A 13,034-nucleotide genomic window follows, 5' to 3' on the forward strand; every position below is an offset into this window, starting at 1 on the left:
GCTAGTTTTAGTTTTTACCCTTTTCCCATCAAGTCAACTCTTTACCACCTTAGATTTTTCTCCACTAAGAACACAAACAAATGTCACTTCTAGTGGCTGCACCTTCTAAAATTAAGTGAAGTAGGTGTTTCAGTATGTAATTTTTCTGTTTTGTGTCTTCTTTTATAGGACTTTGTGTCTTTGCTAAAGTCAGTGATGTGAAAAGACTTGAAATGGGTAAGACTAACTAGTTGTTGAATCCTTTTAGCTACTCTCATTGGTTAAGCTAGAGGGAAAGAATGGGTTTTCCTAACATTTTCAGTATTTGTATCTTTGTGCTTAATAATAATTTTAAGAGAAATCTTAATCCTAATTATGTAATACTATATGCCAAACATAATTATTATTATTATTATTTTTCGAAATGTAGTGTTGCTCTGTCACCCAGGCTGGAGTGCAGTGGCACCATCTCTGCTCACTGCAGCTTGTGTCTCCTGGGTTCAAGCAATTCTCCTACCTCAGCCTTCCAAGTAGCTGGGATTACAGGCATGTGCCACCATGTCCAGCTAATTTTCGTGTTTTTAATAGAGACAGGGTTTCGCCATGTTGGCTAGGCTGGTCTCAAACTCCTGACCTCAGGTGATCTGCCCACCTCGGCTTCCCAAAGTGCTGGGATTACAGGCATGAGCCACCGCGCCCGGCCCACATAATTATCTTTTGGTTAGAACATTGTTTATGTACTCATTTAGGAGTATTATCTCATTGATTATATTGAAAAAGCCAAATATACCCTGGCAAACATTTACTGTGTACTAGACACTGTTCTAAGTATTTAAAATATATTAGTTCATTTACTGCTAACATCTTACAAGGGTACCTAATAGCACCTACCAAGTAGGTGACTGTTATTATCCCTATTATATCACGAGGAAACTGAGACACAGAAGTTAAGAAGCTTGCCTAGAGTCATGTGCTATAACTGGCAGAGCCAGGATTTAAACCTAGGCACTCTGGTTCTAGAGTTTTCTAGAGTTCTTGTTCTTTTTTTTATTTTATTTTGAGACGGAGTCTCACTCTGTCACCCAGGCTAGAGTGTAGTGATATGATCTCAACTCATTGCAACCTCTGCCTCCTGGGTTCAAGCAGTCCCTGTCTCAGCCTCCGAAGTAGCTGGGATTACAATTGTGCGTGTGCCACCACATCCGGCTAATTTTTGTATTTTAGTAGAGATGGGATTTCACCATGTTGGCCAGTCTGGTCTTGAACTCCTGACCTCACATGATCTGCCTGCCTTGGCCTCCCACTGTGTTGAGATTACAGGGGTGAGCCACCGTGCCCAGCCGAGAGTTCTTGTTCCTTAGTACTATGTTATACTGACTTCTAAATGACAATTTGATTAATGTAAATATTTTATTTCATTTAGCTAGTGTTACTGAGAATTGTGATTAGGACATTTTTCACTATTTCATTTATAGTACTTTATGTCTGTTAAGGCGATCAATATAAGATCAGGACTAGTAGCTAATTTAGAAATAAGTTGAAAAATCTGTACACTTAGATTTTTGTAACATCCCTATGTTCCTTTTAGATTCACATTAGCTTTCTCTCTATTCTGTGTTTTCCTTTTCCTTAGTCTGCCTTCTCCTTCCCTGTTCATTTGTTTGCATTTTCTCTCATTGCTGATACCAGTGTAAGTCATTGAATTCTGTTACCTTTATTGCTTCTATTCTAGCTCTTCTGTAGTAATAAAGTTATCAAAAATGGTTCAAAAGTAAAATTCTGCCCTAATGTTATAGTTATTGAGCTGATACCTATTAAGAGCAATATGAATAAAATTATGCTTCTAAAAAATTTCAGGCAGATGATGATGATGATGATGATGATGATTCTTATTATTATTAGTGACAGAGTCTCACTCTCTTGCCTAAACTGGAGTGCAATGGTGTTATCTTGGCTCACTCCATCCTCCGCCTCCCGGGTTCAAGCGATTCTCATGCTTCAGCCTCCCAAGTAGCTAGGATCACCACTATGCCTGGTGTATTTTTAGTAGAGATGGGGTTTTGCCATGTTAGCCAGGCTGCTCTCAAACTCCTGGCCTCAAGTAAGTGATCCACCCACGTCAGCCTCCCAAAGTGCTGGGATTACAGGTGTGAGCCACCACACCTGGCAGGTGGATTATGTCTTAAAACACTTTTTTGTGTTAAAACAGGAAATGAACCAGTGTTAACAGTGTTTATTACTGAATGGTGAATTTTTTGCCCCAATCTTTTACATTTAAATTTTTTTCTGTAGTTAAAATGTTTAAAAAGTTTCTTTTGGGAGCATTTTTGTTTTTTGTTTGTGTTTTTCTTTGCTGTTTTCTGAGATGGGGTCTCACTGTGTCGCCCAGGCTGGAGTGCAGTGACTCTGTTATGGTTCACTGCAGCCTTGACCTCCCCACGCTCAGAGGATCCTCCCAGCTCAGCCTCCTGAGTAGTGGGGACTACAGGCATGCACCACCACGTCTGGCTAATGTTTTGTTTTGTTTTGTTTTTTAATAAAGACGAGATTTTGCCATATTGCCCAGGCTGGTCTCGAACTCCTGGGCTTAAGCCATCCGTCTGCCTCAGACTCCCAAAGTGCTAGTATTACAGGTGTGAGCCACCTTGCCTGGTCTTGTTATTTTTAAAACTTTAAGCTGTTTTTATATGTGTACAAGTTTTGAATTGTTTTGAAATTAACTGAGGCCATCTACCAATGAGCCAATTTCTGTACATGGACCTCTGTTGACAATGACAATATGAGATTTTTGCCTATAGTTAGCTATTAAAGAGGCATTTTATTTTGTTGCAGAGTTGTTCTTCAAGTTCTTTTTTTGTCTTTTTTTGTTATTATTATTAGACACAGGGTCTCTCTCTGTCACCCAGGCTGGAGTACAGTGGTGTGATGATAGCTCGCTGTAAATTTGAACTCATGGGCTCAAGGCAATCCTCCTGCCTCAGCTTCCCAAGTAGTTGAGGCTACAGACATGTGCCACATTGGCTGGCTAACTTTTTTTATTTTTATTTTTTTTGAGATGGAGTTTTGCTGCTGTTGCCCAAGCTGGAGTGCAATGGCGCGATCTTGGCCCACTGCAACCTCTTCCTCCCAGGGTCAAGCAATACTCCTGCCTCCACCTTCTGAGTAGCAGGTACCCGCCACCATGCCTGGCTGATTTTTGTATTTTTAGTAGAGACGGGGTTTCACCATGTTGGCCAGGCTGGTCTCGAACTCCTGACCTCGTGATCCACCCGCCTCGACCTCCCAAAGTGCTGGGATTACAGGTGTGAGCCACTGCACCTGGCCTGCTGGCTCATTTTTTAATTTTTTGGAGAGACAGGGTCTTGCTATGTTGCCTAGATAGGTCTTGAACTTCTGGCCTCAAAAAATCCTCCTGCCTCAGCCTCTCTAAGTGCTGGGATTACAGGCTTGAGGCACCATGCCTGGGTGGGAAGTGTTTTTATTTGATGAAAAGATTGGTTCATAGGGGAAACATTATTGAAGAATTATGTGACTTGAACTAATCCAGACTCTCTCCCTAGATGATATTGCTGATAGGATGAGGATGGATGCTGGAGAAGTGACTTTAGTGAACCACAACTCCTTATTCAAAACCCACCTCCTGCCACAAACAGGTTTTCCAGAGGACCAGCTTTCACTTTCTGACCAGCAGGTTAGGAGCAATTTTCTTCCTTTAATTAATTAATTATTTGGGCTCCTCATACGTTTTCATCTTATGTAGTTTAAATACCACACTCAAAAATACAAGCATGGATATAAACTTTTTAGAATCAGTAATTTTAGTGTTTGGAATTCTGCTCTATATATTAAAATTGAGACAAGGAAGTTAAGACAAAATAGGCTATGTATGAGTTCTTTGAGAACAGTACCTTTTAGAAAACTCATTGTTTTCTGAATTTTAAAATTACTTATATGCAGATTGGTGTTCTTTTAAAGTAGCGCTTAAAATTGCTGAGCATTAAATGGGGGAGAAATGTGAAAATATAGAGCAGCTCTGAGATGTCTGTGCCTGGTTTTCAAGGTCTGGTTCAGGACCAACAGCATCAACATTACTTGGGAGCCTGATAAAAATGCAGACTCTCAGGCTTTACCTCATATCACTGAATCAGAATTTATATTTTAAAAACATCTTCATTTGATTTATATGCACATGAAAGTGTGGGGAGCACTATTAATAAAGCAGTCTTTTTCAATAGGAAAGCCATTAGTAATTTGGATGAGATCATTCTTTGATGTGTGAATCTTTCCTAATAGGATATTTAGCATCCGTGAGCCCTAGGCACTAAATACCTATAGCATACACTTCCCCCCCCATAATCATTTTAATAGTTAATGTATGTCCACACATTTCCAGATATGTACCCAGGGTACAGCACCACCTCTGATTAAGAGCTATCTCTGTAAAGTTATCAAAACAACCAAAACCAGATTGATTTTTCTCAGCCTTTTTAATATGTGTTATAACTGGCTTTCAGACAGGATGTACTAAATACATACTTACCTTTTAGTGAACATTCTTTGAATTAAGTTTTATAACAGACATTTTGCCTGTTTTTCTTCTTGAAGCCTGAATTATTTCATTAGATTGTCTACGTGTTTTCCTTTCTTATTAGTATGTAGTACTAATATGTATAACATGTAAATATAATTATATTGAGTTCTGAAATAGTCTTAGTTCTGCTATAGTCTTTATTTATTTAGAGACGGGGTCTCTCCATGTTGTCCATTGCTAGTCTTGAACTCCTGAGCTCAAGTGATCCTTCTGCCTTGGCTTTGCAAAGTGCTGAGATTATAGGCATGAGCCATTGCACCCGGCTTATAGTCTTGTTTAATTATTTATTTTTCCTAATATATGCTTTTATTTTATTGTTAAAAAACATGACATGGCCAGGCATGGTGGCTCACGCCTGTAATCCCAGCACTTTGGGAGGCCAAGGTGGGTGGATCACCTCAGGTCAGGAGTTCAAGACCAGCCTGGCCAACATGGTGAAACCCTGTCTCTACTAAAAATACAAAAATTAGCCAGGTGTGATGGCACATAATCCCAGCTGTAATCCCAGCTACTCAGGAGTCTGAGGTAGGAGAATCACTTGAACTTAGGAGGCAGAGGTTGCAGTGAGTAGAGATCACGCTGGTGCACTCCAGCCTGGGCAACAAGAGTGAGACTTTGTTTCTAAAAAAAAAAAATGTGACTTAAGAAAAATGTTCTGCTTTGTTTAGATTTTATCTTCCAGGCAAGGACATTTGGACCGATCTTTTACATGTTCCACAAGAAGTGCAGCTTATAATCCAAGCTATTATTCAGGTATGACACATTACTTGGAGTCAAGGGACTTTATACCTTTTGGATTTCTTTATAGCATATCTTTTATGTTTATCATCTCCAAAAGTAAAGACATTGTCAAAAACAAGATGGTAATTTCTTCACTAGAACATCATTTGAATGGCTTTTCCTGTATATGTGGTTGCTATGATACTTTACTGATTTTTTCTCATCCAAATACTAGTTTTCTAGTGGGAAAGTGTTTTGAGAATCTAATCTAACTGTCCATTATGCCATTGTAAAAAGCAATACAACTTTGTTTTTGACTTTTTTGGGGGGTATGTGTATGTGATGTGTGAAAAGGGTGTTTGTTTTGCATTAATTTAAATCACAGAGCTAGTTTATTTCTGTTCTACTTGAAACCATGAAACCTGAAAATTTATTTATTCCTGAGCTTGTCCTTCTTTCAGGGCAGGAAATGTTAACTGTGTGTTTCTGTCTAGCACCTGCCACAGCCATATGCTTGCATATTCAAGGGCTTGCCTATTTAACTTGTGATCCATGACAGAAGTCAGCATTCTCTAGGCTATTCTTATCCTGTGACCTGCCTGACTTATCTATCATCTGCCCTCTTACTAGGGTTTGGACTTCCAAGGGTCTTCTGCCTCTACCTTGAGAAACTAAGAGTTTTGTTGGTTAGCCTCTTGGCAGTAGGACTCAGGAAGATTACAGTAGTCTTCCCAGGTCTTTTTACTCCTCATGCTTCAGTCTTCTTGCCTTACCACAATATAGGAATACTAGTTATACCATTGAAACTGCCTCAAGAGGAATTTTTTTTTTTTTTTTTTTTTTTTTTTGACACGGAGTCTTCCTGTGTTGCCCAGGCTGAAGTGCAGTGGTATGATCTCGGCTCACTGCAACCTCTGCCTCCTGGGTTCACACAATTCTCCTGCCTTAACCTCCCTAGTAGCTGGGATTGCAGGCAACCACCACCACGCCTGGCTAAATTTTGTAATTTTAATAGAGACAGAGTTTCACCATGTTGGCCAGGCTGGTCTCGCACTCTTGACCTCAAGTCATCCGCCTGGCTCTGCTTCCCAAAGTGATGGGATTACATGTGTGAGCCACTGTACCTGGCTGAATTTTTATAAGGATAAATTGGGATGATAAATACGGAATGCAGATAATAATTATTCTTGTTATTTGGCTTCCTTAGGATTCTTTGTCAGTGAGATCTCCTCCCTAAAAAGACGTTAGTATGATGCTTTTTTAGATTCACACTGTATTTAAATGTGATTTAGGTGGGTGATACTTTATCTGCCCTGGACACTGGACTTCCATAGTACGTGTATAATTTGTATAGAAAAATCAATTTTCTCAAAACGTAACTCTACTACCATTGTTATTGAGAAGGCTTTTTGATGAACAGAGTCTGAAATCTGGTTTGATAGCTCAGTATTAATGACGGAGGAACGGTTGAATGGTTAATGAAATTAGATCATCGGTATTTCCATTTGAACTCAGGCTATGTTTGCTTATAATTTCATATGCCAGTTTACCATTGGATAGAATCTCTGCTTTAAGTTAAAAACAATTACTTAATAATAAACAGCTATATAGAAAATTCTACTGAAAGTTCCCTTCTCATAACCCAATTCTAATGTTTTATTTTTAATTTATTTTATTTTATTTTGTTTTTTTTGAGATGGAGTCTCGCTCTGTTGCACAGGCTGGAGTGTAGTGGCATGATCTTGACTCACTGCAACCTCCGCCTTCTGGGTTCAAGCAATTCTCCTGCCTCAGCCTCCCGAGTAGCTGGGATTACAGGTGCCTGCCACCATGCCTGGCTAATTTTTGTACTTTTAGTAGAGATGGGGTTTCGCCATGTTAGCCAGGTGGTTTTTGAACTGCTGTTCAAATCACTCAGGTGATTCACCCGCCTCGGCCTCCCAAAGTGCTGGAATTATTGGCATGAGCCACTGCGCCTAGCCTATTTTTAATTTTTTTTGAGACAGAGTCTCACTCTGTCACCCAGGTTGGAGTGTGGTGATGTGGTCATGGTTCACTGCAACCTCGACCTCCTAGGCTCATGCGATTCTCCTGCTTCAGTCTCCCAAGTAGTTGGGACTACAGGTACATGCCACCATGCCTGGCTAATGTTTTAAAAAATTATTTATAGAGATGAGGCTCTTGCTGTATTGCACAGACTGGTCTCAAACTCCTGGGCTCAAGTGATCTTTCTGCTTAGGGCTCCCAAAGTACTGAGATTACAGGTGTGAACCACTGCACTCCATCTCATCCAACTCTTATTTAACTCAAGTCTGTGTAATCTCTTCTGATTATCTGTGTGTACATACCTCGTACATGTTGTGTGATTTGACACATGTAATCTTTTTTAACTCAGTATTTTTATTTTAATTTTTTTTGAGACAGGGGGTCTCTGTTGCCCAGGCTGTAGTGCAGTGGCACAATGACAGCTTAGTGCAATCTGAACCTCCTGGCTGTGATCCTCCCACCTCAGCCCCCTGAGTAGCTGGGACTACAGGTGCATACCACCATGCCTAGCTAATTTTTGTATTTTTTGCTAGAGACGGAGTTTCTCTGTGTTGTCCAGGCCAATATAGTTTTAGTTTTTCATCTGTCAACGTGTTCTTTTTTAATCATTTTCTGCTCATTTCTAATTCATGAAATTGATACGCACATCCACAATCCCTTCTGTGCAATTCCAAATCCAAAAACCTCTGAAAACCAAAAATTTTTTTCACAACTCATTTGGCTTCAAAACCTGACCTGAGGCTGGGTGCAATGGCTCAGGCCTGTAATCCCAACACTTTGGGAGGCCAAGGCGGGTGGATCACTGGAGGTCAGGCATTCGAGATCAGCCTGGCCAACATGGTGAAACCCTGTCTCTACTAAAAACGCAAAAATTAGCTGGGTGTGTTGGAGGACACCTGTAATCCCAGCTACTTGGGAAGCTGAGGCAGAAGAATCGCTTGAACCCAGGAGGTGGGGGTTGCAGTGAGTGGAGACTGCGCCATTGCACTCCATCCTGGGCAACACAGTAAGACTTCATCTCCAAAAAAAGAAAAAAAAATACCTGACCTGAATTAATTCCTTGGCAAAACCTACTTGAACTGACACTAAGCTGTTTATATTTTTTTCTTTTTTAAAATCTCTGTAAAAATGAGTATTTTCACATTTTGCTGCAGATAACATGTTTGATTACGGAGTGCTGTTACAGATTATACTTGAAGGTGTTACCTAATATGCCAGGTTATCTTTCCAAAATTCCAAAAATTTTAAATTTGGATATAGAACTGGACGCAAGCATTTGATTTGGGATAATGGGCGTGTGCCTTCATTTGCTTCATTATTTTCCCTATGGTTTAGGTGCACATTTACCCTTAACCATTTTCAGCTGTTGTTAATAACATGCCCTAAAAGCATTGGTATATAGAGCTTTTTTTCTTCTAAGTTTCAGTAAACCCTTGATACTCACAAAGAGTATAACTAAGATTATCTTAAGTTCTAATATAATATTTGGCCAGATTCCTTGGCTTTCCTATCAGTTACATAATTGTTGAGAGTTATATTTTTCTTATGTTTATCCTCATACCACAAGTTGATTCCTGTATCAACAGTCTTACACTAAAAGCTTCATGTCTCACTTGAGTACCTTTTTTTGGAGAAGAAAATAATTACAACAGTTGCTATATATAGATGATGAATAGAGAATAACAATAGTGAATAATAAAGTCATACTGAAATGGGGATGCTAAATTACTCACAGCTTGAAGCAGAGTACTCAAATTTGTGTCTAACAAATCTCATCTAGTCCCTGATCGAACAAGCTTATGGCATGTCACAGACATCAAAGGTCACTTTCTAAAAATCAGTATTTTAAATCTGTGAATGTCAGTGGTCTTATATATACTTTTTTCTTATAATGAAGTCTTTAATTAAAACCTGCTTTTTACTATGGGCTTTAAAAAAACTTCTTCCTCTTTCCATACTCGTTCCAGTTATGCTCTCTCCTCTGGATATACTCTTTTCTAATAATCCCCACATCGATTGCAGTGGTCATCACCTTCTACCTTACCTCTTGATTGGGCTAGACACGGACCCTCAGTTTACCTGCCTTAATCTGCTGATCCTAATTTTACTGGTATTTGTCTTCTCTCTCACCCTGCTGTCTCCTCCTCCACCAGGATGAAAATGAGCAGGAAGGCCCAAACTTTAGGATCTAGGATCTGGAACTTCTCCTTTATTGCTTTATTGGGTTAACATCTCTAGATCAAGCTTTTTAAAAATCTGCCTCTCAATCCACTTAAGATTAGAGTATTTAAAATATTGATTTTTTAAAAAATAAAGTTTTAAAAACTTTGTTACAGTTTACTTTGTTACAGTAAAACTTTATATGCCTGTACTCCCAGCACTTTGGTAGGCCAAGGTGGGAGTATCACTTTCGCCCGAGTTTGAGACCAGCCCAGGCAACGTACTGAGACCCTGTCTCTACAGAAATAAAAATAAATTACCTGGACTTGGTGACATGTACCTGTAGAGCCAGCTACTGAGGAAGCTGAGGTGGGAACATCACTTGAGCTTGGGAGGTCAAGGCTACAGTAAGCTGTGATGGTGCCACTGGCACTCAGCCTGGGGGACAGAGGGAGGCCCTGTCTCAAGAAAAAGAAAAAGTTTAACCGTAAACAGAGAAAAGTAGGATGAAAAGAAATGATTTTGCTCATGCTTAGAATAATTATCAATGTCTTCTCTTTGGAAAATATGTTAAATTAGGTTACCAGAATGATACTTGGTAGGTAAGATTATTTAAACATCCTGCTATTATTTTAACTAAAGTTAACAGGAACAACTGGTAGTTACTTTCATGGTAAGTAGTTACCTGACACATTCTTTTTTTTTGGAGACAGAATCTCACTCTGTTACCCAGGCTGGAGTGCAGTGGCATGCTCTTGGCTCACAGCAACCTCCATCTCCCGGGTTCAAGTGATTCTCATACCTCAGCCTCCCTAGTAACTGGGACGACAGGCGTGTGCCACCATGTCTGGCTAATTTTTTGTATTTTTAATAGAGACGAGTTTCACCATACTGGCTAGGCTGATGTCGAACTCCTGGCCTCAGGTGATCCACCTGCCTCGGCCTCCCAAAGTGTTGGGATTACAGGCATGAACTACCACACCCAGTCTTGACACATTCTTTTTTAATATGAAGTTTATTATATTCATAAAAGTATTGCTTGTCCCTGCAGAAAATTTGTACAGAAAAGTAGAAAAATACCCATCACTCTATCATTAGAACATAACCACAATTAAATTTTTGGTGTATTTTCTCCTAGTTTTGTGTGTATGTATGTACACATAATAGGTAATCTTTTTTGTGGTGTTTGTAACTGATTTCTTACAGAAATCAGTGATGACAGACTATCATGTTAAACTCTTACTATATGTGGCCAGGCACAGTGGCTCACCTGTGTTATTTCAGTACTTTGTCTTTGGGAGGCCCAGGTGGGAGTATCACGTAAGGCCAGGAGTTCGATTCCAGCCTGGGCAACACAGTGAAACCCTGACTTTCCAAAAAAATAGAAAAATTAGGCATGTATGATGGTGTGCACCTGTAATCCCAGCTACTTGGGAGACTGAGGCAGGAAGATTGCTTGAGCTTAGGAGTTCGAGGCTGCAGTGAGCTATGATTGTGCCACTACAGTCCAGCCTGGGCAACAGGGTGAGTCCCTGCCTCAAAAACAAACAAACAAAACAGTATCTGTAGTTTCCTCTTAGTCTGTCTCTAGCTTTGCTTGATCCCATCAGCAACAGAACACCATTCAGCGATTGATTTCATTAAGTGTAGTTGGAACCACCTTTTTCTGTTTAAGCAGACTGCTGCCTGATCTTCTGCTTTTCTCCTTGCATTTTGAAGCTGCCGTCTCTGTCACATGCCATTGAGAATGCTACTCTGACTTATCCTTGGTCTCAAATTTCACACCTGTTAGGGTAACTTGTATTTTTGACAGACCGATTCCTCAGACAGATATCTCTATTTAGATCATGCCCTAATCAAATTTTAGCCAAAACGTGTGAGAGACAAATATTTCTACTGTTATGACTTTAAACTTAAGTATAATAATTTTCTAGTTTTTTACTAAGACTCATTTTCATTAGCCTCATGTTTCTGTCCTCAAAGTTATAGTAATAGATGCTAAGCATAGATACTGATTACAAAGGAACAAAGTTACAATTCATTTTGAAACTAAATTAGCTTATTTTAATTATCAGACTAAGGTCACCAATTGTTGAATTAATTAGTACTAATACCACCCTGACTGCTGCTTTTTTCTTGTCTTATTTACCCTACATCCTGACATCTTGATTAGCTTACAGAAACACAAAATTATATTTTTGAAGGCTGCCTATTTGGATAGAGTATCAAAAGATACATTAAATATTTTTAATAGCATACATTTACAATATTGTGAAAAGTTCTATAGTAATATGCGTTAAAAGAATATCTTCAAAATAATGTCAGCACTAGAAAAAAATTCCAGAAGTAGAGAATTATTTTTCTTATGTTTTCACTGGAGCTCCTTAGAGTTCCGTAACTTAATGTCTGAAGTTATTTTGAGGGAGCTGTTTTAAATTGTCCAATTCTGCAGATAGGGAGAGGAGGGTATAGAAATTATTCTACCACTCCTAGCTGAAACTTCAGGAGGTTTTTGATATCCCAGATTGTAATCCATAAGTTAGAAAATTCAAATAATAAGTAATTCTCAATTAATCTGATTGTAGTAGCAAACACTGGAGTAATAATATGTTTGATTATGGCATTAAATGACTGAAGATTATTATACCAGAACCAGATATATATGATGGGTCATTCCTTGCCATAAGCCAACCAGAATAAGCAGCAATTAGGTTGTCTCTGCTCTTTGAGAGAGTACCTGAGTCTTGAACATGGTAACTAAAAAGAAGAAAGTGACACTAGCTGCTTAGTAAGCAATAACTGTTGTTCATTTGAATTACAATTCTCATTGGCCCCCCACCTGCTTTCTTACTGGTCTGGCCTACCTTCTTTCAGGCCCAGGCCTGGGAGTGCTTGCAAGATATAGTTGGGGTAAAATGTTGACTTTTGGTGGACACCACGGAGTCACATTGATGCAGATAAGGCACATGGCTGTGGCAGGATTCAGCTCCTTCATCAATTTTCAGGTTAGTATGGCTGAATCAATTATAGTTTGTAGAAGTTCCCCTACTGCAGACTTTACTGGCAGTTGAGACTGGGATCTTTCTTCCATGAGAGACATGGTGATATGCCACATTACTTTGGAATACAATAGTTGGTCATGGTTGCAGTCATAAGGAGAACCACCTGTAGAATTTGTTTAATTTATTCAAACTTTTATTTTTTTAGATAATCCTTCCTCAGACAGTTTCCTTGGCTCAGGCGACTTAAGAACCTTTGGCCAGAGTGCAAATGGCCAATGGAGAAATTCTACTCCATCATCAAGCTCATCTTTACAAAAATCAAGAAACAGCCGAAGTCTTTACCTCGAAACCCGAAAGACCTCAAGGTTGGTATTTTGTCATCTTAGTTCTCAAGCCCTTCCTCAGATATAAGAGAAAGTGACTAAAAGGTAGATAGTTATTCCATGGGGATTTTAAAAGAGTAACACCATCTTTGGACTTTAAACCTTAAGGATATGAACAAATCCATTTTACATTTTCAACTTCACATTTACTTA

General features: G+C 39.2%; 1 protein-coding gene across 3 annotated transcripts in view; it reads left to right on the forward strand.

The window, feature by feature from the left end:
- Positions 1-13,034, forward strand: part of SENP1 (SUMO1/sentrin specific peptidase 1) — a 62,173-nt gene that overhangs the window by 4,772 nt on the left and 44,367 nt on the right. For all 3 annotated transcript variants that reach the window (XM_011987652.1, XM_011987653.1, XM_011987651.1), the window contains exons 2-5: positions 169-216; positions 3,540-3,670; positions 5,239-5,323; positions 12,704-12,863. In XM_011987652.1, the coding sequence (XP_011843042.1) occupies positions 213-216; positions 3,540-3,670; positions 5,239-5,323; positions 12,704-12,863 (380 nt within the window). In that variant the 5' untranslated portion in view covers positions 169-212. The remainder of the gene's footprint in view (positions 1-168; positions 217-3,539; positions 3,671-5,238; positions 5,324-12,703; positions 12,864-13,034) is intronic.

Source organism: Mandrillus leucophaeus, unplaced genomic scaffold (assembly GCF_000951045.1).
Source record: "Mandrillus leucophaeus isolate KB7577 unplaced genomic scaffold, Mleu.le_1.0 Scaffold313, whole genome shotgun sequence".
Classification (NCBI taxonomy): Eukaryota; Metazoa; Chordata; class Mammalia; order Primates; family Cercopithecidae; genus Mandrillus; species Mandrillus leucophaeus.